General features: G+C 39.7%; 1 protein-coding gene across 1 annotated transcript; it reads left to right on the top strand.

The window, feature by feature from the left end:
• Positions 1 to 7,036: 7,036 nt before the first annotated feature.
• agpat2 (1-acylglycerol-3-phosphate O-acyltransferase 2 (lysophosphatidic acid acyltransferase, beta)) lies at positions 7,037 to 26,501 on the top strand. The gene is made up of 6 exons (XM_031317746.2): positions 7,037 to 7,466; positions 14,255 to 14,388; positions 18,770 to 18,945; positions 19,216 to 19,311; positions 23,271 to 23,343; positions 23,505 to 26,501. Exons 1-6 carry the CDS (start codon positions 7,288 to 7,290, stop codon positions 23,660 to 23,662), a joined length of 816 nt encoding a protein of 271 aa, XP_031173606.1. The 5' UTR covers positions 7,037 to 7,287; the 3' UTR covers positions 23,663 to 26,501.
• Positions 26,502 to 27,215: the final 714 nt, after the last annotated feature.

The following is a 27,215-nucleotide window of genomic DNA, read 5'->3' as shown; positions in this document are numbered from 1 at the left end:
GACATCATGTGTACTGTGATCAGTTGAGTTTCAAGTCTCTGCTACAGCTGACTAACACTGACTACACTGAATCCATTAAAGCTATGGTATTAATTCTGGTTATACTTAAGGACACAGAACACATTTAACTGTTGGAATTATCTGCCATTTTCTTCAGAGAAGAGCATCTGGAGTGCACATGAAGTTCAAGTACCAATAATGTTCATTAAAGGCTCAATCTGTATTTTTCATTTACATTTTTTGGACAGTATACATTGCATATATACTTAAAGATTTTGATTTCACAATGGAAGCATTTTATTGTCTTTTGCTGCGTTTATGATTTAAATTATAGGCATATTTTACTATTACTGAAATTAAACAACAAAAACAAACCATTAATGAGGCATTTTGGGGTTGGATAGCTCAGTTGGTAGAGTGGGCACCCATATACAGAGGTTTACTCCTTGACGCAGCGGGCCCGGATTTGACTCCGACCTGTGGCCCTTTGCTGCATGTCATAACCCCCTCTCTCTCCCCTTTCATGTCTTCATCTGTCCTGTCAAATAAAGGCCTAAAAATGCCGAAAAAAGAATCTTAAAAAAATAAGGGTTGTCTAATATTAGTTGATGTATTAAAAGACCTGTCAATTATGTTTAGAGTCATAACAGGATCTATTCCTATGTTTTTAAGTTAAGGTGAGTCATGTTTGAAATGTTTATTATAACAGCAGTTATTGACAATTGTCTGACTGAAATAGCTTCACTGCTGCTCCTCAACAGAGGCAAATACTTTTAAAGATAATTTTTTGGGCATTTTTAGGTCTTTATTGACAGGACAGCTGAAGAAATGAAAGGGGAGAGAGAGGGGAAATGACACGCAGCAAAGGGCCGCAGGTTGGAGTCTAACCCGGGCCCACTGCCTGGAGGAGTAAACCTCTATATGGGCTCCCGCTCTACCAACTGAGCTATCCGGGCACCCGAGGAGAATACTTTTAAGTTCTTGCTGTCAACTGCCTCCACCCAGAAAAGCTCATAATCAGTCTGTAACTGGGATGAGAACATGAATGTATGGTTCCATAAGGACTAAGGTTTTCTCTTCATCCTGGCCATCAGTCTTCACTGTCCATCCCATTAACACGTGCCTTTAAATGTTTGGGTTCACACCATGTTGCAGCATCTAGGTGTCCCCTAGCCGGAGTACCCCCTTGTTGAATTTCCAGATTAAACTGAAAGGGTAGGGACATAAGTATTATGGGATATTAGTTAAGAGCCCATTACAGACTGCAGTGAACAGTCCTGAACCAAGCTGCTGTGGGTCAAGGCAACCTCTGTGAGTCTCCTTTTTTGCCATTTGGGCTGCTTTAATAAAAAGTCCACTGCATAAAATATATCACATCATTTGAAATAAAAACTCTAGTTTTACCAGCAGATGGTGTACATGGGCTTTCTAATGTCAGGCACCAGACTGCATGCACAAAATCATCGACTTCTGACTTCGACATCTTAACATAAGCGTATTTTACAGGGGGGATGGGGGTTACAACCCCTGCAATAATCAAAACTGGCCAGTGCAACCCCCCCAGAAACCTATAATAATTTCCTTTACATAAATGAAGACATTTGCACCATAAATTGATGCAGATAAGGCACAAATTGTTGCAGAAAAATTCACCAGAATGCAGAAAATGAAGTGTTTGACACACAAAATTTCAAATTTGCTCAGAAGTGGAAATCTCAACCTCTATATACGTGCACCTGCTCTACCAACTGAGCTAAGCAAGCCACTTGCTCAACTTTTAAAGGAGAGTGATATATACTTTACGTCATATCAACAACTTTTACCACCTGCTTTTGGTTTACCAGATGAGATCACGAGTCTCCTCTTTTCCTCTGATTCAACACATCACCAGATGGTGATCAGTTGACAGCTCAGTCTTTTTATTCATCCAAGAAACAACTTAAAATTCAGCATCATCCTTTGGCCCAAGCTCTCTGATACCGTGTACATTTGTGAATCCTCTTGTGCTTCAACAGGATGTTTAGCTTGAACTCGCACAGATGTCCAATCCCAACAAACCCTGTTCAGAACTCTGTTGTTCTTGGTCACTCTTCTCCAGATTTCTCAGTAGGGACGTGCACAGGTACAGGCTAATGTTGCCTGGGCAACAGCCCATTTGCCTTTACTGCTGAATTACCCCTCTGGAGAAAAAACCTAAATAAACTTTGTTTTTATTTGTTTTTTTTAGTTCCTTTTTTTGCTGTTGTGGCAGTCCATCATTAGTAAAGTTGAGTATGTTTTCTGACAGAAACAATATGCGGGACAGGCATGAAATAAAGGCTACTTCTAATTTATTTATTTTTGAGTCACTTCCTGTTTGGTGAGTTGATCGAATGTTTTTACTCTTCGTCCTAAAAGAAGACAGAAACATGTTGGGACTGATCTCCTCCTCTGAGGCATTTTAATGAGTTCAGACACAGGCTTTTCACAATAATAAAATCCCTTATGAAACAGAAAAATAAACAGCAAAGACAGGATTTGAACTCACAATCTTCAGACTGTGGAACAGTTTCTTTTCTAACTGAGCTCTGAGGGCTCTGATAGGTCATCTCAATATTTCACTTAAGGTTGAACTTCACAGAGTCAGTTGGCATCTGTGAAGCAGGTTTCAGGTATTAAATGGATAGATACATGTATTACACTGTATTATAGGGTTGTGATTGGTTATCACTTATGTCTTGAAAAGGGTTAAATGGGTTTTTGAAGGATCTGCACATTTAAGATGTTTTTAATGGAGAATCTGTTTGTTTCTCTGAAGGTTGACATAGGTGATGTTTCTTCCTTCTCAGCCCTGGAGATGGTCCCATGGGGAATGATGCTGACTGACACCCAGGAGCCGTGGGTTCAAACCCCGCCTAAGGTAAGCCACAAAGGAGTGTTAGTGATGGATGGATGTGGTTTCATTTGTGGTGTCCTATGCCAATTTCAACTTGCAAATATTCAACATCAATTTAAACTTGTGAATTATCAATTTCAACTTGCGAAATTTCCAACATCGATTTCAACTTGCGAATTTCCAACATCGATTTCAACTTGCAAATTTTCTTCATCTATCTGAAATTTTGCACGGAAAAGCTAAGTTAAAAAGGTGGGTCTTGAGCCTGCTCTTAAAAATCTGAACATTCTCTGCAGCCCTGAGGTCCTCCGGCAGGCTGTTCCATAGACGGGGGCCGTAGTACTGGAACGTCACCTCTCCGTGAGTGTGTGTCCGTACTCTGGGAATAATCAAAAGGCCAGTACCGGAGGACCTCAGGGTCCCCGAAGGCTCATAGGGTAAAAGCAATTCCGAAAGATAAGAAGGCCCAAGGCCATTAAGAGATTTAAAAACCAGTAAAAGAACCTTAAAATCGATCCTGAAACACACGGGGAGCCAATGCAGTGATTTTAAAACCGGCGTAATGTGTGCCTGCCTTCTGGTCTTCGTCAGCACACGAGCGGCTGAGTTCTGTAACAGTTGGAGAGAGGAGATACTCTTTTTGGGAAGACCAGAAAGCAGGGAATTACAGTAGTCAATGTGACTGGTGATAAAAGCATGCATCAGCGTCTCCGTGTTGGCCCGAGAGAGAATAGGGCGGACTCTGGCTATATTTTTGAGGTGATAGAAACCTATTTTACTTGTGTATTTAATATGTGGGATAAACCCAAGCTCAGAGACTGTCCTTCCCCGAGAAACTTTCCCAGAGGTCGTTTGTGCAATTAGTTTGTGCAATCGTTTGTGCAATTATGACCTGGCGCTGCCCTCTAGTGGCCGTAGTAGTTATGATGGGAGAAAACTAGGAAGTAAGATAACAAACTGGCTAGTGTTTAGTTGTCTAAGTGCATTTTTAGCATCGTAAAATACAGCATACTGTATAAGTTACGCAATTCTGATTCTAATCATTCTATTTAAGATGAGGCCTTACCACAAGGCTTCAGAGAGTGTGAGGAAGAGCATGCAGTCCGTCACGCAACAAATCAGACAGGGAGTAAGAGCAATAATAAAAGGAATCTGAATCTGAATAGCCCCTCCAAATGTCTGTGCCCGTCCCTGTTTCTCAGTAGTTTCCAAACTGGGCATTGAAGGCTGCAGAGTACTCAAAACCTCTGTTAGGTTTTTTAATCTCCAGATGGAAGAGTTTGAATCAAGAGAGACTGGGTTTGACCCCAAAGTCTCAATCTCTTGTCCCCCGACAGTGGTTCCATTCCATATAGACTGCCCGTTTTCCCAATAAGCACTGTCCCCTCCCTGGCTCCTTTCACCTTGCTTACTTCATGGGTCTTTAGAAGTTTCAAATGAGTCAGGGACAGGATGCAGAGCTGTTCCTCTTTCGCTGGGTTTAATTTAGGTGGCGTATTCCTACCTACTATAGTTAAATCTTTAGTCTACAGAGCAAAGTGGTAAAAACAACTGAGTTCTGCTAATTGAAACAAACATTTAAGTAGCTCTGTAACCTGTCATGCCTATCAGTGACCACATCAGAAATGTAGTTCAGCGTGTCATCTCTAATCTACTTCATTTCCTCACGAAAGTTTCACTGAATATCTTGTTTTTCCACTTTGCCAAGCCTTCAGTTTTTGCTTGTAGTATTTTGGTGCTAATATGCAGAAGTGAAACAACGTGACAGCTGATAGTGTCCAGCATTTGTGGTGGAATAATAACAAGAAAGGCAACTTGGATAAATCTGACAGCTGTATTTGTCAGAATTCAAATAGACAAACTAATATTTATGTACAATTTTTGTTTGCTTCTCAAAATGAAATGTTCTTAAATTCACATAACGAATATAGACTGAAGACATAAACAAATGCACAAGTACAAATATACCACAACCACACATACCGTAACTATCCGTAACATACACCCATATCTCCAACAATAACTCAAACACACTTAGAAGATCTCCAGCATTGGTTGTTATAACTCCGTGTCAAGTTTCTTCCTTTCTCCATGCATCACATCTTGTCACGACACTTGTGTTACTAAGTAAACAGTGCATGAGACTTACTGTGCACCTGCATAAATTGGGCACGGTCAAACCATGTTGTTTTCCTAGACAAAGCAGCAAAAGAGTAGCTTTAACATCTAAATGTGTCCATCTGTATTCAATAAAGCAAATGGGAGGTTTTTATTTTATTTCTGACAATATGTTGCAGTAGTTTCCTGACAGCCAGTGGCCTCTAAATTGACCAAAGCAAACCTCATTTTGGTTGTTAATGGCTACAAAAGAAAGCATTGCAAGGTACCCTTGTCCCACTCCATTCAACAACCTAAAAACCCTCTGCTGCTACTTGCAATGTGTAGACTGTCCAATCCAACCAAACACTGGTCTTACAGTGTAACAGCCTGCAGCTCTGCTTGCCCCAACCTGCACAACATCATCCAACCCCCTGTAACAGCCATCCATCTATCAAATGTCCCTCAGCTTCTCGATAGTCTTTCAGACAGCAGAACCAAAGCATGTCTCTTGCCATAGTTTTAAAACTGTTTTATATCTTGCATTTTTTTTTTTTTTTTTTATCAAAAGCTAAAATGTTTTGAATTTGCTAGGCCTGACAGTGTGCCACCCACAAAGTAAAGTCACTGTTTGGAAAGAGATAAGATTGCCCAGGACTGTGGATGACAAGTCATCGGAAGAAAACACACATCTAATGGGTTGCAAACATGAGCCTCTTTATATAAACATATACATATATCTGTATTTTTGTTACAAGCCTCTCTTATAGTAAATGTATCAGGCCAATAAATACTGAACTAAAAATACTCCAGTTTGTTGACTTAAACTCCACCTCATGCCATACCAGTTCAAAGGCAAACTTTCCCAACTTGATGTTGACCCAGCCCTGATGAAAGTTTGTGCAGAACAGTTTTTATTGGTCCGACTCTCCTGCAGTCAGCACAACTTGAAGCTAACTCAAAGCTGTGGACATTGCCCACAGTCTGTCTGAACTGTGAATCCATTAAGCCATTTAGGTTTTAAGGATCCACCAATGTAACATTTAACTTGACTAAAAGTACAAGAGTACATCTTGATCATTCATAAGTGTACCAGTAGCTTGAACAAAATTAGTTTCATGTAACCACTTCCTCAGTTCATCCCCTACATAGTCCTTCACACTGTTTCACATGGGTCAGTATGACAGTGTTATGTATGTTTAAACTGCATGAGTGTATTCATGTAATGCATTTTAGAAGTACAATGATGGTGCTAAAGTATGATGATGCAGCAGTGCCATTGTTTCCAGTCTTTAAGAAAAGCCACGTGTATTTTCTCCCATTGTTATCATTGTAATCCTGTACAAAGTATTGTCCACCTTCTGTATTCCAGGCCATATAGACAAACAAAAAGCCATATGATTCTAAATGCGCTTTAATCTAAAAAAAAAAAATCCATTGCTTTGTGTATGTTACAAAGAGCAAATTAGTCTCGTTACTGCTTCTGAATGAGTAGACAGAATGATGTCAAGTTTAGAGTCTGCCGATGGTTAGGATCACTGCACATATTAAATCAGGATTAATGACTGATTGATCCTAATCTTCCAAATCATGTCAAGTAAAGCTCTTCGACATGGCTGGAACTTCATAGTCAGGGCTACTGGACAGTGTCAGATTATAGCTAAGGATTGGATTATCACTACTAATCCAATTAAACATGTGCTTTAATCGGATGTCAAACAGGTCTCATTCTAAGGACAACCCTGTGGAAAGAGTGCTTATTATAGCAGACTGAAATTTAAATGTTTTGGTCACAAAATAAATCAAATATACTACAAGAGCTGTGATTGTGGAGAGATAGTATGTAATGCTTTAACAGTTATTTTATTTAATCTCATCTCATACAGGCTATGACATAAACACAGGCTTACTTAAAGAACTGTTGGTCTGTAGACTGTAATTAGTAAAAATTTAATAAAATAAAAAATGTAAAATAAAAAGTAGCTCGTGACATCAGAGTGGTCCAGCAACCGGAAATGGAAAAAAAACACAACCGATGACGATTTGACTCCACCTCATGATGCCATATAATACATCCATGCATGATGCCATTTAGCAACAGATGAGCAACGCGATACATGTTCATTTTTGGGCAGCCAGAGATAAGCACTGCCATTGACAGGGTGCTTTAAAGGTCTACTTCTGACTGTGTAATGGTTGTCAGGGTCGCGGTGCTTCCCTTCCTTCTTGCACTGTAGGCTGGCCAGTGTTTTAGAGGCTTCCTTATCCAGAAACCGCGTGTTATAGCTGGCAGTCACTTTCTCTGGCGGATCGCTATGGATGGGCTATGGATGATAGCGCTGCTGCTGCTGATTCCGCTCCTGCTGTGGACCAGCAGCACGTTTGTTTTTTATTTCAAAAAGTGCTTTTACGTCGCCTGGATGATGTTGTTGGCGCTGTTCGCGATTCCTCTGTGTATACTGAAAAGCGGGGGCAGAGATGTTGAAAACATGAGGTGAGTTTGTTTGCATAATAAATGTCGCTTGCAGCGCCGTCTGACAGCTAGCCGACGTTAGCTTCCTAGCTGGCTAGCAGCAGCCGTAGTTTATATAAAACATTAAGATAAAGCAACGTTACCCGTCTTATTGTAGCGCAGTGGTATGTTAACATAAAGCCACTGTAACGTCAGGGAGCTTCTAGTATACCAATTTGTCTGACATTTAAAATAAAATTAAAAAAAATACTTGATGCATTTTTAATCATACATATGCTAACATTAGCCCCCTAGATACCTTGGCAGAAGGAACGTGTGAACGCTAGCTGAAAACAAGAAGGCTAACATTAACATTTAACGTTACGTCCATGTTAAGTGCTAGCGATGCAAGTTGGGGCTTGTTCCGATGTGGGTGAAACAATACTAGCCTCAGATAACGGTAATTACATCTTCTGTAAGAATGTCTGCTAATTTATCTTCCCTCCAGTAAAATGCCTGAGATTAGCCAAGTTACACGGGGTGAGCACTTAACGTTAGTCTGCCCACTGAAGATCACAAGGCTTTCATTGTTTTGCTACTTATGGTATCGGAGCTGTTTTTTTATGGCAGCTTTTTGATGGAAATCACGCTTTCTAAATCAGTTCAAGAATGTTAATAATGCAACTGATGTCAGTGTCCCCGCCCCGTTCAAAGTAGACATATGCATATGCAATACAGCACCATAGCCCAGCAATAAATCCTATCTTTATGGACCCTTTTAACTTTTTGTTGAAAGTGTATGAATGAGGTGTTTATTCCATTCGTAAAGGCTATAGTACTATAACGTTAGTGGTGGCTGCGGTGTATTGAACTCAAAGGTGTTACTCGTATATGTTAGGGGCTGACTGGATGTAGGGGATAAATAGCCAGGGGACTGGCTAATGTCACTGTACTGAGTACCATATTCCTTAGGGATTGACTTATAGTATACAGCGTATTACTAGTGCCATTCCATCAGCCACTTTTTGATCTCGGCGCTATTGTAGGATATTGGCTTTTTAGGGGTGACCCCTTAACATTACCACTGGAGGAGATATGCTATTTTATACCCGACACACACCGATCAGGTCAACTGATACCTGTTAAGATTGAAATGTAATACGCCTTCATTTTTGTCGTCGTGGTTAAACCTACTAGATGGTGAGGATAGATTGCTGGACACAAGTGACTGCATTCAAGTAATTACTTTGAAGAGACAGATGCCAGATGGCAAGTTTCCCCCTGATTAGAGTTGGGTTACTGCATAGTTATGAGGCCCATCCACAATGCAACCTCACTTGGCCTTGATCTGCTGACAGCAGCCCTGTCAGTTATGACAGCAGACCTTACTGCCTCACTGCTCTAGGAATAACCGTTTTGCGGTCATGTTAGCTGTGGCGGTGGTGTCATGTTGCACCAGTGAGCCATTTTGTCAGGTCAAAGGTCATCTAGACCTGTTGACTGTGACAAAGTGACTGAATCAGGGTCAGACCTTGCACAGGGAGTGAATAGAGTTTGTTGGATTCACATTTTAGACACTAGCCAGCTCTGGCACAAAAAGCGCTGTCATCAAGCACAGAGTAGTCTGTCACAGGGATTTTGCTATCAGACGGGTAAACAAAGGCCTGCATTCTGGGGTTGACTACTTGCTTCACAGCTGACTCGAAAGACTTGAATATGACACAGTAGACTTTGGTGGGCCAGAACAGGCCTCTGCATGTACAGTCAGTAAACAGCATCCATGGAACTCAAGTCACTGTTAATGTTGTGCTTGCATTTCCTGAAACACTCTTGTTGGTTTTCAATTTACTGTTTGTCTGTGCATTCTACAGACACAGTTTGACCTGTCACTTACAGTATGTGAATGTCTACTTTTGGCCATGGCTCCCACGTTAATCATCAGGTTGGATCTCATGTCAACCGATAAAGAACAGAGGTTTAGTTTTCTCAGTCACAATTGCTTGAGCTCAGGTTTCTTACTGTGTAATGGCTAGACTAGCAGTTTTGCGGTCTGTTTGACTGAGCAGTAATTTGATCACTCCCTGCCTTTTTGATTGAATGAATCATCTGCTGTGTCATTGTGATCGTATGACCATGTCCCTGTTGTGAACAAATCTCTGACCTTTGGCCCCTGAATTAGCTTTGGCGCTGGTATCTTTGTTGGTATAATATGTTTAGGGATAACTGGGCAGGCTAACCTTTGAATCCATAAGCTGTCAGGTTGTATTGAACCTATGCAGAAAACGCATCACCCAAATGTCATTATGCTCTGTAGGAAAATTAACATATTTAAAGACTGATAATGAAATGAACCAGAGGAAAAGCTTAGAAGATTGTTGGATAAAGAGAATCCAACTGAGGCCATTTTATTCCCCTTGAACAATTGCTGCAACACTGGCTGAGTCATTGCATAATCAATGGCTTTTGCACTAGACTGAGTGTGCTATCGCAGTACTGCTGTGTTGAAAGATAACCTTTTAAGACTGTATTCTGGTTGAAAGGTTAGCTATTTTACTATAGTACACCAATTAAACGTAGCCTATAATTTATATGCAAGGCAAGCTTAGCGTCAACAGATGATTGCATTAGGTAGAGGCACAAGGTAATGAGCGCAAGTAATAGATTCATGAGCTTTCTCGTGTCTTCCATTGACATCGTGAGCTTGACCTTTTTTGAACAAGGATAGTAAATAAAATCGCTTTGATTAGATTACCACAAAAAGAAGGGACACTTTTCTATGCTGGTTCATCATTACCCAGCCCATTTTACAAATAGTGAAAAAAAACTAAACTTGGCAAGAGTAGGGTTGGGTATAGTTTGGATTTTTACGATTCCGATGCCGAACCAGTACTTTTAAAACTGAAAAATGACATCAAAGATGCTTTTACGTCCCTTTTAGTGAGCACAGAGGGAAAATATGGCATTTTAAAAGTAGCCTACATTTACGGTAGCTAGCTAATGGTAGACTACAGAGAAAAGGTGATATTTTTACGTCTGTTTCGGAGCGACCGAGGGAAAATATTTCAGTCGACCCATTAAGTGGAACCGCAATGAGGAACCGAAATTTGTGTTCTAATCCGGTCCGATTCCTACCGGTTGCGTAGGAACCGGTTCCATACTAAAAAAGTACTTCCTCAGGCTTCTAACTATGGTGTGCACAAGGTCAGACTTTTTTTTGGGGGGGCAGGGGGTTATTTTATTATTTTATGTTTTTGTAGTTTTGTTATCATTCTTATCAGTTATGAAAACATCATAGCTAAGATGTGGAGTTGTTGTAGGGTCTTCGGTCAACACATTTTCAGCTATGTGCTCGATTGGGCATTGCAAAAAAGAAATAAATCCCAAACTATTTACTACAGGCTAATTCAAACCCAGGTCTAAGTGTCTGTAAACTATCTTCTATCTATCTAACTTCTATTTTTGTAAAGCATTCTCCCTGGTTCAACTTTTCCCTTCTGTCTTTACTGTATTATAATGGGCAATGCTGATTCAGACACTTTTAGTATCCTCTTTGTTACGGCTGTTAGCTCTTTGTAGTAATAGATCAGTGAAATGATTGACTTATGGTTGTTTATTTTCCGTAATATTACATAAAATGTACCATTGGTAGGGTGACCTCTAGCTCACCCAGTAAGAGCGTGCGCCCCATGTAGGCTGAGGCCTTTGCAGCGGCCGGGTTTGAATCCCACCTTACCTGTCTTACTGTCACTCTGAATTAAAGGGGAAAAAAGCCCCCCCAAAAAAAGAATCTAAAAAAAATAAATAAGAATTTACCATTGGTGTATGCTGATCAAGTTATTAGTAATCAGCGTGTCCCTACATCCCTAATGCTTCACCTTTTTAAGGGGCATTGTTTCAGCAACATCAAAATAAACTAAAATATAATTTAATATAATGTTTTATTTTTAATCGCGGTGGGATTTGTTGCCTTTCATGTTCCCTTTTATTTGGGACAGAATATTGGAAATGATGATTGGACATGCATTGTGCGCTAAAGCTGGAGATTGGTAGAAGGCCTTTAAACGAGTGCATATTCGGACAATAAAAGGAGGGAGAAGTTTGAGAGGGGATATGATTCATTTGTTTGAAGAAGGTGAGGCAGAAAATGGAAAATAACGTTGCTGTTTTACCTAAGAGGGAAGGTCATTTGGTGGTGTAACAGAACCGAGTTTTGTTGTGTTGCGCAGAAAAAAAAATAGCTAGTTTGTTATCCAAAGTTTGCAGTTCCAATTTTGCATAGGGAAATTTTTGCTTCTAAAAAGCAGGTACAGATTTGAACGGTGAGTTGTGGCTGTATGATCATGGTATAATGATATGGTATTTCTATGATTGGGTTGTGTTTTTTTATTTATACATGTTTTTGTTTTCAGTATTTATTATTTTTATTTTATCACTAAACTTGCTCAGTTTATTTGCATCCTTGGCTTTTTGCCTTTATTTGACAGACAGACAGACAGACAGACACAGAAAACATGGGCAGAAAGAGGGGTATGACATGGAACAAGATTTTTTTTTTTTTATTTCAGGATCACTACATTTCAGTTTCTTTTTGTTGAGCTTTTTCATATTAATGAGACCACATCTGAACTGTGCCTTTCGAGCATCCCTGCTCTCACATAATGCGTCTAATAAGGAAGTCACAGTCATGGAATCTGTATTTCGCTGCTGCTTAAGGAGAATATAAGGCGACGTTTCATGGGGTATGGGTGCTTAAATCATTTATGTCAAGTGGACAGTTAAGCCTTCATGCTCTGCACTCAGCTTTGTGGATTATCGCTTGAGTTGTTAGTAACTTCAACGTTGAGCGTGTCCAGCCAATCTTCACATTTTCAAATTGCAAACATTTGTTGCGTCTTTAGTGCTGAGGCTAGCATGGACAACAGGGCTCGCTTGAGTTCCCCATGTTTCTCGTCACCCCTTGCCAATTTGTGAGTATATTCAGATATAGCACTGTGTGGGACAGTAGTTTCACAGCAGTTTTGTACAATGTTGTTACTACTATACTGCTGCCTTTGGCTCAAAGAGGGAAAACGGGTTAGTCCCGATTGAATGAGGATCAAATAAAGGCTAAGAAATGGAGCGCTAAGTAGCTGATTGTAATGTGGAGTTGGCCTGGATACAAAATGCCAAGGCTCTCTTTTCAGCCTTAAATATCAGCACCAGAGTTCAGATCAATTGGAAATTGGCAGCCGTACTCTGTGTGTTTTGAGGTGAGAAAGTGTATTGATTGAGGACAAGGCAGGCTTTTGAAAGTGTTATAGAGGCCAAAGAGAAAATGCCACATATGTCAGAACTTGGTGAGAAAGGATCTCATTTGATGGAAGTAAAGTATGTAAAACTCGCCTGACCAGATTGTGACACGCGTCTCACCCTTGAGCCTGTTTGTTTATAATCACAACCGAGTTCTGAACTGAAATCTTGTTTGTCTCTACAAAGGTCAAGTTGTATAAGTCCCTGAAGATAAACCATGACCAGAAGAGTATAAACCTTAGGCCATACGTTGGTGAGGAATATTTAACCTGAACACAGTTCTTGCAGCTTCATTGAGTAACTTGATATTGGCATTAAATCAAATGACTGTATTCTGAGAGTGTCACTCATTCTGCCAAAGTCACATAATAAACACCCATGTCACCCAAAGATTAATACTTGACACATCATCAGCCATAACGACTTCATAAGATGGAAATAATGTGGAGGCTTTACCCTCTCTATTGCTCAGTACAAATAAACAAATGCAGCTATATATGTATGTTCCACTTTAAAAGTAAGTCTGTTAGAGCTGCAACAGTGAATCAATAACAAAAAAAATCCTTTTTTCTTCTTTTTTTTTTTTCTTTTTTTTTTTTCAACCAAAAATGTCAAATATTCACTGATTCCATGCTCTCACATGAGATGATTTGATGCTTTTCTTTGGAATATATGATAGAAACCCAAATATCTTTGAAATTTAAGCTATTGGTTGAATACAAAAAGACAACTGAAGGCATCATCTTGACGACGTGTTTTTTTTTTTGACAAAACAATTGATCAATTAATTGAGAAAATAATCTGCAGATGAATCCATAATGAAAATGATCATTAGTTTAAACCTTGATGTATATATCATAGTGTTATCATTTCTTTATTTTAGGTTTTTGGAAAATTAAAAATGTATTAAGTGTTAATATTGGATAGTGAGCAGCTTATTATACCAAATATATATTTTAAAAAAGCATAACGTATGCAATTACTTAACTGAAAGTGGACTGAACAAAACAAAAACAAATCCTGCCTTGCCACTGAACTACTGTGGACTGTCACCCCACGTTTATGAGTGTAGTTTCAGACATAGTATTAAAAGGTATTGATCATTCATATCTCATCAATCCCCAGATTGGCAGCATAAAGTTACATTGGGACGTCATAACTTTGATTGTGTGTATTTTTTTTTGTTTTTTTGTTTTTTTGTTTTTTTCAGAGGCAGACAGGCAGATGGTAGGACATTCTTTCTCAAAGCTTATTGGAGCGTTGTTCTTACTGGAGGAGTATGAGTATGGTGTATATCTACCAGATATTTTTAAGACATTTATGATTGTCCAATTTAGGTCAAATTTTCAAAGTTTGAGCTGGCATTCTTACAATGTACTGTAATACCCTAGTATTTAACAGGCTTTATACATTCCACTGTCACCTGCAACCTTTTGACATACTAGGGTTCTGGTTAATAACATGTAGCCTGCTGCACTCACAGGACTGTGAACAGTAACCTATACTTATTCAGCCCTTTTAATTAACCTTTTTCTCCCCAGGATTATCCGCGGCTTGGTTCGTCATGTGAAGTATTTCCTGGGCCTTCGATTTGATGTGAGCGGTTGGGAGCATCTGCAGACAGAGGGACCCTACGTCATCATCTCCAACCACCAGAGCTCCCTGGATGTTTTGGGTGGGTGCTGTACTACCTTTTTATGTATGAGAATCAATATTTTAATCCGATCTGCACGGAAATTTGCATGTAGACTTGGTGGACCCTCATGACGTGCCTGCTTTGAGAGCGCCGACTGCTGACCTGGATGAGCTCACTCACAGAAAACCATGCCTTGAGGCAGTTCAACCTTCTGTCTGTTCTCTGCACATACTGTAAATGTACACAGCATCTGGATGCGTCGAGTCCCGGGTGCACTCCGGCTTATTAGTGTGGAAATGTCATCTGCCACACAGCCAACAAGGAAACGTTTCAGAAGCCGAGCGTCTGTTGTTCAGCAGCCTCAGTGATTTTTTTTTTTTTTTGCCGACATTTTTTATGTTTTTGCAAGCACGAATACATGTTTGCAGTTCTTTTTAGATGTGGTAGCTGAGGTTTTTGGGCTGTAATTAATATGAAAACCTTTTTGTGGCCTCAAAATCAGGTCATCACACATTTGAAATGTCAATTTAGCCAATGTCACAGTTTTTTTTTTTTATATGATTTTTATCTGATGATATCATGATCATAACATAATGATTTTTATCTGTAACTCAGCAGCTTGGTAATGACTGCTGGTCATTGCAGTATTTATGAGCAGCAGGGGCGATTCTAGGATCAGACCTTTAGGGGGGCTCAGCCCCTAATGAGAATGTGACACGGATAAAATGCCTTGCAAAAGTGTTAACCCACCTTGCTAAATCAGTTTTTTCACTGGATAACAATGAATATACAATATGTATTTATTATTATAACAGAGGATAAATGCAAAATATTGAACATATGAAAAAACTCAAAGTCCCTTTATGGACTACCAGAATCACATGAAATAATAATGAGGTAAAACAATAAATACATAAAAAATAAAACCTTCCTTGACTGGGTTACAGGTGCATAGCATCGGCGACAGAGACACAGGATATTAAACCTGTTTCTTTGAACCTGTAATTGTTTTCCCTCTGTCACTAACAGACAAGTTTGCAAACTATTATTATAATTTTTAGGTGGGCTGAGATCAAATTTTAGGGGAGCTTGAGTACTTGTTCCGTTGTCTGACAACAGAAAAAGGAAAATATGTAAATGAGAACTTGTGAATTTGGCTGTATTAAAACACAGTGTGAGATTACAGATGGCAGGATTGTCTCTGACAGCCGCGGTGGAGCAGGAATGCGACACGGCCGGATTCTGTTTACATTGACCGTTAATCACAGTCTGGTTTGGATCGACCACCAAACCGTTCAAGAACAGGCTCAGGAGTAACAATCAGGACTACTGAAGACATCATCATCATCATCATCATCATCGTCATCTCCAGATTGCAGTGTAGGTTAGGCAATAGTCCTGCTAAAACCTGGGCACCAATATAAGATTATGCCAGCTTTGTTGGCCTCACATCACCCAGACTGAGATAAAAGCTGGTTTAAATTTACTGCATACCGTTTCAAATTGGCGTAGACTGAGTAAGAGCACGTTGTAGAAAGATTTTGATTCTTGTTTCAATCTGATTTGTTTGTCTATGATTTTGCATGGGCATGTGTGGTCATGTCTTTTATCATTGCCTCATTGTTCTTGAGGACACCTATTCAGCAGAGGTATGGTTTCTCTCCATCAGTGCCTGGGAGAGAGAGTTTTTCAGTGCCGGTGAGTGATGAGGGCAGGCTCAGGGCCAGGGTGGTGACAGCAGGGGGAGAACTAGGCATCTAATTAGCGCTGAGAAAACTCAGCATGAGTCTGATTTGGCGTCCAAGTTGCCATGCCAACCGCTACACCCAGCCATTAATAGCTGCTCATCCTAGAGCTGATGTGATGAGACCTCCACAGCTCGGTTTCCAGCACTCTTTCAGGTGTCAATTTGCTTCTGTCGGCTCTGTTTTTCTCACCTCAGCATAGACTCATCTACTTACTCTGCTGTTTGCCATCCTTTTTATTTCACACACTTTGACTTCCTTTTTTTTAATATTGTGTGCGTGTTTAACACAGACGCTGAAAAATATGGTTCACTCAATTCATCTACTCAAAAGACTGCGGGTCGGCTCCAGCTGAGTCAAAATGATGCAGCCAGAGTACTCCCTGGGAAAAAACAAAATGAACATATTACTCCTGTACTTGCATCATTTCACTGGCCTCCATAAAATACAGAATTGATTTCAAAATATTGCTCACTTCTTTAATGGCCTAGCTTCTAATACATCTCTGACCTGCTCACTGCTTACACAACCTCCAGAACTCTTAAATCATCAGACACTGGTCTCCCAACTGTACTCATGATCAGTAATACATCTGGTAATTATGGATCCACTCTCTTGCACAAACTACCTGACGATATAAGATGTACTACAACCAGGGCTTTAAATTAACTTGTTTAATCACCAGCCAACATGGCTAGTAGATCTTTAAAGTTACCAGCCAATCAATTTCCACTAGCCAGTTTTTTTCCAGGGAAAATGAAACGGATAAGTGCCGCTGAATACATTAAGCATCCATGTTTCTTTAAAAATATGTGTTTGGGTTGATGGTTGGTAGATAAAATATAAACATTTACATTAACTTTACTCTCGAAAAATATCTCCACGTTTTTTTTTTTTTTTTTGTTTTTTTTCTCCCCTAACTAACTTAACTACATCATTTCAGCTCCTCTGGTTTGTTGCGCGCAGTTCCGTGTGTTTCCATGCCAAACGCACACCAAACCGCCTAAATTTCTTGCCGGAAAACAGGCCAATCTGTAAACACTGACTTGTCGGATCGTTTCTGCAGCCTGCCGATTTAAACAGACGCTTCGCTTCTCATTCATCACCGGCCAAATTGGCTCCTAACTTTACAATGTTATACCAGCCAAAGTAAAAAATTTTACTGGCATTTGGCGGGTTGGCGAGTGTCAATTTAAAGCCCTGACCACAACCGTGTTGTCTTTTAATGGCAAGCTGAAGACCTACCTGTTCTCTCAGTCCTATGGCTAGCTTGCCTCAATATCTTTGTCTGTCTGTCTCTCTACCTCTATCCCTCCCTCTCTCTCTCTTTGGGTATGTGTGTCGGTGGGCAGAGAATTTTTCTAGATTTATTCAAATAAGTTCTCATGTCTTATTTTATTTAGTTCATAATTGTTTTGTGTGAAGCACATTGAGCTTACATTGTATGAAGTGTGCTATATAAATAAAGTTGACATGCCATGACGTGGCACTGCTCTTATCTTCTGCCCCAGCTGCCTTTGCACAAAGGTTAATCAAATTTGTAAGCGCTCTTCTTGGAGATAACTAAAATCAATAAAGTGAGATTTATTTTCCAACATCACATGGATGACATAAGCAGACTTTACGCCTGATGAAATCCAGGTTTTGGCCATAGAGGAAACATACGTGTTAACCTATTTATTTATTTATTTTTTAAGACACCCACTAATGGCGCTTACCCACTGCTAGTACCAGCTCTACTTGACTCGGCCGTGGTGCCCCGTCCTCTATTTTCCATTGCAGATTTAGTACCATCTCATGCGCGAGGCAAGTGTGACTGGTCGTCATAGCAACGCCGCACGGCACGACACACACATACACAGAACGTCGAAGGTGTGTTGTTTGTGATTCTGGGCATGTGGCTGTTGCCACAGCCGGAAGACAAATTTAGTTTCAAAAGAAGCTGGAGGCAGCAAAAAAAACACAGCTGGCTAAAGTATTTAAAAATGGCGGGTTTGTTCAGGACACCCCCGTCTGTCGCTAACAATGATGACGCAGTGATTAGTGACGATTCTCTCTGACCAATCAGTAGTCTGCAGGTTTTCACGTCACCTTTTGGTATCGCTTGGAACCTCCACGGAGGTGATACTAAAAAAAGTACCTGTTAGCAGGTACCAGGTCCTTTTTTTTCATAATGGAAAACCAAAAAAGGCGAGTAGAGTCTAGGCGAGTCGAGCAGGTGCCATGTAATGGAAAAACGCCATTAGAGACGCCATACTTCAAGGTCTCAGTTTTACCATGCAGTTTCTTCTTCAAATTTTCAGTGGAAAATGCTTTTAAATGTATTAAAAACTAACCAATGATGTATCATTCAGGCTTAATGGTCAATGGTGACGCAAACCAGCTATTAGGATAGTGGCTACATAATGACAGATTAGCCAACGTCTTCTATGAAAATGTCTTATTTCTCAAATATTGGAAAGACTTATACTGCTCATGTGAACAAAACTACAGATTTGCTTCTCTTTCATCTTTTGATTTTGAAGTAAATACTTATGTATTTATACATATATTATACTTGTTTATAATGTGTTGGGACACATTGTTGTTATAAGAGTATTTGACATTAGTGGTTCTAATTTAGGACACATTGTTCAAAATGAAATACTGTATTCCATGTTTCCTCTGTTTCTCAGGCCTGATGGAGATCTTACCGGACCGCTGCACCATGATTGCCAAGAAGGAGTTGATCTACGCCGGCACAGTAGGTCTTGTTTGCTGGCTGGGTGGCATTGTCTTTATCAACCGCAAGAAGACCAACGACGCCAAAAATGTCATGGCTGACGCTGCCAAAACCATGTTGGACGACCAGGTAATGTGACTCTTTTCAACACAATATGCACTTTAATCAGTGATGTATAGAAAGTTAGGAGATAGTGATGATCGAAATGGTTTAGAGTGCTTACATCCCCGAAGAACTAGTACGTCCTGCTTTTATATCATTCATTTTACTCTTTGTTTTTCTTTCTGCACTTAGTCTGTTTACAAGCTTCTGGTTTTTGACACATTGAGAGATGACATGGGATGATTATTAATTAATGGCTGTTTTTCTTTCCCACCCTTGGCCTTTTGACATCCACAGATCCGTCTGTGGGTGTTCCCAGAGGGAACGCGAAACCAGAGAGGTGGCCTGCTGCCCTTCAAAAAAGGAGCTTTCCACCTGGCGGTGCAGGCACAAGTGAGTAGTCTTCCTCTTATCTCCATTGGAAATTCACTTTCTTTTGGGTTGTCTTTGTACTGAGTAGAGCAAGTCCCAGCTATCATGTCTATATCCTATATTAGGGCTGTCAATCGATTAAAGGTGAACTGTTATGCTTTTCCGTATTTTCTGTTCTATCTATAATGTTATATTGTCAGATTTTCATGTTAAACGTGGCCAGAGCTTCACATAATGAGGTATACGTATTTCATAGAAATCCCAGTGAGCTAAAACATTCAGATTTCCCACGGTTCTGAACGCTCTGGTTTCTTTCTGTTTTTTTCTACTCTCGGCTCGGCCTTCTATGATTGGTCATCTGCTCCAGGTAGGCAGGACTGGAGTGTTATTTATTTTTTTTTTTTTGTTTAAGCTACTGCGTTGTGTTAACATTGTCCCATGCCAACATGCTAATGGCAGTGAAAGATGTAATCTTGGCTCCCAATGTTGTAATTTCTCCCCAGTTTCGGGTAGGGGTGTGGATCTTCACTGGTGTCACGATTCAATTACAATTATCCTGTCAACAACTCGAATCGATTCAATATCACGATGTGTCACCTTCTTAATAATATTATATATTGCCACACATGGTTTTCATCAAGAAAGTCAAGCAGTCTTATTTATATATATATATATATATATATATATATATATATATCTATATATATATATATATATATATATATATATATATATATATATATATATGAACTCCCCTTTTTATAGTATCTGCTCTTAAAAAAGACACTTCCTGAATGTAGCGGAGTCTGAAAACAGCAGACAACAGACAAAAAGCAAACACAAAAAAATGCGACCGGAAAATCAACAAGCAACATCAGTAGGCAATAATCGATTATGGTCTGTCACTGCATCGATGCAGAATCGTCCAGGTCCGCATCACGACGCATTGATGCAATGATTCATTTTAACACCCCTAATTTCGGGTCACATCACTGTTGAAACATGTCCGGTTATGTAATACTTGGTTCAGAATCCTTTTATCGGCGATTTTTTTTTTGGGCATTTTTAGGCCTTTTATTGACGCTGATTGTCAGCTGAAGAAATGAAAGGGGAGAGAGAGGGGGAATCACATGCAGCAATGGGCCGCAGGTCGGAGTCCAACCCGGGCCCGCTGCGTCGAGGAGTAAGCCTCTATATGTGGGCGCCCGCTCTACCAACTGAGCTATCCAGACGCCCTAGCTGCGATTTTATTTATTTTTTTATGGTAAAAAAGTGCTGCTATATTCTATTACTGTGCACTGCTATCTGACTTATAGTAGCTGCATGCTAATGCCAGGGAAATCTGTAATCTTGGCTGGTGCAGCAGCCATGGGCCGTATGAGAAAAATAAAGTATTTTTTGAACGTTAAAGCATGTTCTAGTACAAACCCAAAATACAAGTATGAACCTGAAAATGCTATATAATATTTCAACTTTAAAATATTTAATCACGAGTAATGGTCCGTAGTTAACTTGCGATTAATCGAACATTTTGTATATGTTTGTGAGTAAGTGGTATTAAAGGCTTGACATACTCCGGTGGTAACTCAATTCACATCGACAGTACATGCAAATAACTTTTAAATCACAGAACAGTTTAGTTGGGTTTAAAGGAATTTGCGTTAACTCGTTATCGCGTTAACTCTTTATTATTGTGTTAATTTTGACAGCGTAAATTAAGTCAACATGTCATGTACTGTAATGTACACCCTCGTCCTGTTCATTCACTTAACTATGTTGGCCAAAAGAGCTGTGATGATACTTGGCTGTCTTACAGGAGACTTCTGCCAACGTTTGTCTCCTAAAAGTGAGTGGGGTAAGCAATGTCCTGATTCTAGACACATGGGGGAGCTAGAAACCTTATATGGCACAAGACAACATTCTGATTTAACCATATCCAATATACAAACGGAGCAAGGAATGCTTTGAAATGGTCACAATAGTTTGGTGTGCCTGAGCACTTTCATTGTGACATTCCTGATTCGGTCTTCTCTGAAATTGCCCTTGGTTGTGCATGATGTAACTCTCACAGAATCACTCCAGAGTAATTGGCAGCTCAGCTGTGTGCGATTTATGAGCTCCATCTCTTCATGCATGTAGGTGGGAGGTCTCTATTCTTGAGTTGATGTTTCGTAGCACACACTCGGGGGTCCGACAGGTGGGATGAATTAAAAAAAAAAGCATTGTTGAACTGCAACCTGGTTCGCTTCAGGCAAACATGTTGTGGTGTGTGTTTGTGAGCCCTTTTTTTGTGTTACTGGCTGCTAAAGATTAATATCAGTTTGGTTCAGATATGCACTGAGGCTGAGAGGTTACACAAATAAAGCCCTGCTGCTCCTTATTAGCAAACACATTTTCTATTTTTTTTTTTTTTTTTGTCTCTACAGCTCAGAGTCTGCTCATACGTACTTATGTTATACAAACAGTGTTTGCGTGTTACTTGATTTCGAATTGTTGTGCGTGTTGGCGCGAGGTGGTGGAATAACTTCATTTGGGGTCTGGAGAATACAATGTGTGTTTTGGTTTTCCCCCTGTTGGCTTTGCTTCACACTTGAGATTTTTCGCGTGTGGACATGGACTATTTCTATCTCTGTGTTTGCTTCTGCTGAGTTATAGCGTAATCTTTTTCCATTTGTACCCAGCCGGCCAGATTGAGTGGAAGCAGGACAGCCCCCAGGGGGAGCCACGTTTGGCTCAGCCAGTCCCATTGAAGGGGCCACTCGGGGCCTCGATAGATGCAACTCGGCCTCTATTAGTGGAGGAGATGGAGATTGCTAGTGTCGTGTGTGTGTGTGTGTGTGTGTGTGTGTGTGTGTGTGTGTGTGTGTGTGTGTGTGAATATGATGTTGGTTCAGTCAAGTATTTCTGTCTGTTTGTTTCTCATCTTTTGGCCTTGGCTTAAGAGAAAGAAAAGGTTCCAAAGTAAAGATTAGAAGGGCTCAATGCTGAGTAGAAACTGATCTGAATTCCAAAATTTGTAAAAATTCATGTCTCCTTCAAAAATAATCCGAGGCATTCTGTAGGTCTTGTGCAAAACTTAAAATGACCAACACATTTTTGACCCACATGTCTTCATCAGGGTCATTTTTTGCAGACAATGAATAAAGGCATTTTAAGTTTTGTAGAAGACCTACAGAGTGCCTTGGATTATTTTTGAAGGAAACATGCATTTTTACAAATGTTGGATGCAATGAGCCCTTCGCATGAGATATAAACACAGTGCACCGGTAATATCCAAAGAGCACCTGTAGTTGAATACATGAAAGACCCAGCAGCGCTTCCACTACTTTCTCTGCATGTACATTTTAGGATGTGTGTGATGTGATTAGAGGTGCAACGATGAATCAATTAATCGATTAGTTGTCAACTATTAAATTAATCGCCAACTAATCGATTAATCGTTTGAGTCATTTAAAAAAAAAAAGATTTCTCTGATTCCAGCTTGTTAAATGTGAATATCTTCTAGTTTCTTCTCTCCTTTGTGACAGTAAACTGAATATCTTTGAGTTTTGGACAAAACAAGACATTTGAGGACGTCATCTTAGGCTTTGGGAAACCCTGATCCACATTTTTCACCATGTTTTGACATTTTTATAGATCAAACAACTAATCGATTAATCAAGAAAATAATCGACAGATTAATCGACTATGAAAATAATCGTTAGTTGCAGCCCTAGATGTGATCCAGCATGTTATTTTTTAATCCTCCGTGTCCTCCTTGCATACTAGCAACTGCGTGGAGGAGGGGTGGGGGCGCGTGCGCGATCACGGAAGGCTTGTATCATGTGGACGCGCCGACATTGTTGTTGTCATTATTCAGAATTCCTCATGGGGGAGACAGAAACTACGCACTATAGCTTTAACATGAAAATGAAGACGTGATGTTGATGTATTGGGATAGTCTGTTTTGATCTTTTCTTCTTTCCTCTCTTCTTTTTCAGGTCCCCATCATACCCATCGTTTTCTCCTCATACAGCAACTTCTACCTAAGGAAAGAAAAGCAGTTCAACTCGGGTAACTCAGCTTGATTGTCCTCGATTTTTTTTTTTTTTTTTTTTTTTTTTTTCCCCAATTGCAAGCAGTCCTCAGTATCTCTATGCAGAGGGCTACTTGATGTTGCATGAGACTTCTGACAGTGAAGTTTTTTTTTTTGTTTGTTTTTTTTGCCTCCGCAGGGACCATCCGATTGAAGATCCTTCCAAAGATCGACACAAAGGGGATGACGTCAGATGATATTTCCTCCCTCTCTGACAAATCCTTCAACCTGATGCGCTCCGCCTTCCATTCTATCTCTGACTCCGTAACCCAGAGCAACGGGCCGTCGCGGCACTGAAACATTTACCATGCTCGCGCCTCTTTTTTTTTTTTTTTTTTTTTTTTTCTCTCCTCTTATGTCCCTGTCTGAGACCCATCCCTCCCCCAGATCTCCCCAGGTTGTCCCATTACCTGGCCAGGAAACAACATGACATCGGTCTCTTCGGTCATGAAATCTCTTGTCTAGTTGACGCCCGGTCCAGTCTGCCTCTGGCCTGACCACACAGCACAGTCAGTCCCGACCCTCACTGTGTCTGCAGCAGCAGCAGCAGCGCTGCTCTGCACGCCGTGAGCGGAGTGACGGACGGCAAGCCGAAAACAGTATAGATGTGTGTTCTTCTTCGTGCATGCCTTTTTGGATGGCTCTGTCCACCTTCATCTTTGCTTTGCTCTCTGGCTTTGAAAGCCTGGCTTTTTTCTCCTTTTTTTGTCTTACTTTATCACCATTTTCTACTGTTTCTTTTTGGCCTTTTTTTCCTCCACCTGCCTTCTGTTCAGCAGATACTCCTCTGCATTTTCTTTTTTTTCTGTTTTATAAATGACTTTATTTTAGTTCTCCTTAGATGCTCTTGCCCACGCATACACACACAGACACACACGCACCCCACCTCCTTCCTTCTAGTGTGTCTCCCCCCCCCCCCGTTTCTGCATTCCAGTCTCTTGCCTAAAGACAAAAGGAGCGGGGTCTCCGCGAGTTTTGGAGTGTGTGGAGGTGAGAGGTTGACACCGGTCGACTATGGACTTGTTAAGTTCTGTCGCTGTGAATTCAACTTTATATTCATATTGGCTTTTCAACTCTATGACCAATAGCTCCATGACATACTTCATGATGTTCGAAAGGAAGGAGTTCAGGATTACAAGATACAGCGTTTTAATAACGATAGCACCCCCATCTGTACTGAATTACTGGACTTAGTTGGACAGATCAGTTTTCAATGTTGTGCATTGTGGGTGTATCATTGTACATTTATTCATTCATTCAGTCCGTCTGTCCAAAAGATTTGAAATAACCTGCGTGCAGCATTGAGCAAGTGTCTTCTCAGTGTATTTTTGCTTTCTATTTATTTCTCCATCAGATAACCTTTTTTATTTTGTTGTTAGAAGTGATTTTTGCTCCTTGGAAAGGAACTCACAAGTGAACCTATTTAAGATGTGTCAAAAGATGATGTCATATTGTACAATGTCCAACTGCATTTATGTTCCAAAGTGCAAGCTTCCTGCTGTGCCATGACTTAGTGTTTTTGGGAAGTTTCCAAAGTAAGACTATTATTATCTCACTATGACCTGCTTAATCAGTCCTCCACTGACTGATTTCACTTTACCAATGATATGAGGTAGCTGCTGTTGCAGGAAAAAGGGTAAAACTTATGAAGAATTGTGAAATGATTTTCGATCTCAAGCGCTTTTTGACCTGGTCTGATTTTATTTGTTCTGATTAACTTGAAGATTCACTAATTACAAACAAAACTGGCATACTTAAATCTTTAGGGGTTGTCCCTGTGTTTTTTTTTTTTTTTTTTGTTTTTTTTTTATCAGTATAAAAAGTGAATAACCATTGTTTTAATTGTGATTCATTCAACTTAACCTCCATAGAAGAATTTTAGATTATTTCAAAAGTTTGATTGGTTTTTCTTGTTGCACCTTTTGATTGTTCGGCTAGTTTGCGTATGCTTAATTTATGTTGTGTAATATATATTGACAATGACTTCTAACCGCATAGAATCGACTGAACTGTTTAGGTTTACATCCAGGTCTTACATTTTACATTGCTCACTGCCTTTACACTGCAAAATCACTTATTTTGCCGCTTTTGCCCATCAAACACCATCTGAGAATGTATTTCAGCATTCAGGATATTTGTGTACTACTAATTGCATCTTATTGTCCTGTTGTTTATATTGCATTAACGTGGGATGTTGTCTTGCATACAGTTGGTGTCACACAAGGAAATGTATTTTTTTTTTTTTTTGACCATTTAAATGTTGAATTTAGATTGACTTGTGCACGCAAACCTTCTGAGATCATCTTGTGAATGGATTTATCAATACTTTGGTACTAAGCCTGTACGTTCCTGTTCATTGGTAGTTTCAGTGATACCTGCTGGGCTCTCAGCTTTAAGTACATGTGATGGTCAGGATTTCATTTATGTTCAAGGCCAGTATAGAATATAGCCCCCTATTAAAACTAATTGGTCTTTTTGTTTTCTTAGTTTGAATATATTAACATTTTTATTTGTAAGGGCAGATTTTACCTTTGCAGCAAATGGTTTGAATGTTATAAAAGTACTCTACCAAATTTATATCTTCCAAAATATGAACTATACCATATACATTTTGCTAACGGGAGTGTTTTATCCATTTAGTTCCTGTTCATTTCTTCGTTATTTTGTAATACAAATGTGTGATTTGTAAGCTTTGTGTCATAAGCTTGAAGTTGTGGCGAACAGGCTCTGCAACAACCCTGCTGGTTGTTTTTATGGCAGTTGTTTACGAACAAAGATACTGTAAGATAAAATATTCTAAGTATTCTGAACCTTAATAAAGCACTTTTCATGCTGAGTTTGGGTGGAAAAATGAAAAAGGACTTCAAGTATTTTTTTTGGGATTTTCACCAAAGCTATTAAAGTGTAATTAGTGGTAGCTTTACATGGATATGAGAAATGGAGCTGACATCCTGCAGAGCATTGTACGTGTGTGGTCCCTTACTGTATGTGTGTGTGTAAACATGCACACATGGTATAGACGCCCACATAGTATCTGGTTATTATTAATGATGTAGTATTCTTGACTTCACCTATTCTAGGTAAACGTGAATGCCTTGCAAAAGAAGAAATAAAAATCAAATCTTTTTTTTCTTAAGTGGTTGTGCACTGAAATGCCTGCTTTGCCTTCCTCTGTGACTTATATTGTGGAAGGTAACTAATACTGTACTTAAGTACAATTTTAGAGCTACTTGTACTTAACTTTAGTTCCATTTTCTGCTACTTGATACTATATCACTACATTTGTAGATCAACACTTTGCTTAGTGGAAACGCTGCAAAAATCATCTTACCAAGTAAGTTGTCTTGAGTTTTAAAAGTCTTATTTTCTTAAAACAAGTTTTCTGTCAAAAAAAGAGATTGAAATAATCTCACCAGACAGATGGCAGATTTCACTTATTTTAAGAAAGAAACACAATATGACATGATATCACATGAAGTAGTAAAATTGATTAAGATATACATATACACTCAGAAAAGGGCTGCTCTGCATAATCAGTACTTTGGACTAAGGACTTACTTTATTAAAGTGCTCATATTATGCTTTTTGGCTTTTTCCCTTTGTTGTGTTATATGTATTTTTTTGTATAGGTTTACAAAGTGAAAAAGCCCAAAGTCCCCCCCCAAAGGCACTTACCATCTCCAACAGAAAACACTGTTCACAAACTGCTCCAAACAGCTCTATTGTAGTCCAGCCTTTACTTCCGTGACGAACGTGCGTCATTTTGTAACACACGTTATAATGCTCGCCTAGCTGCTAGCATGGCACGCCCTCATACTCTGCTTCTGACTAGCTAGCAGTACTTACTGCG

The sequence above is a fragment of the Sander lucioperca genome, chromosome 14 (assembly GCF_008315115.2).
Source record: "Sander lucioperca isolate FBNREF2018 chromosome 14, SLUC_FBN_1.2, whole genome shotgun sequence".
Classification (NCBI taxonomy): domain Eukaryota; kingdom Metazoa; phylum Chordata; class Actinopteri; order Perciformes; family Percidae; genus Sander; species Sander lucioperca.
Note: the sequence above shows the minus strand (reverse complement) of the source record. Positions and strands in the feature narration are given on the sequence as shown.

Coding starts and splice junctions, on each gene's coding strand:
- agpat2 (XM_031317746.2), top strand. CDS start 7,288: ATGGATGGGCTATGGATGATAGCGCTGCTGCTGCTGATTCCGCTCCTG. Junction 7,467..14,254: donor AGAGATGTTGAAAACATGAG/GTGAGTTTGTTT, acceptor TTTTCTCCCCAG/GATTATCCGCGGCTTGGTTC. Junction 19,312..23,270: donor ACCTGGCGGTGCAGGCACAA/GTGAGTAGTCTT, acceptor CTTCTTTTTCAG/GTCCCCATCATACCCATCGT.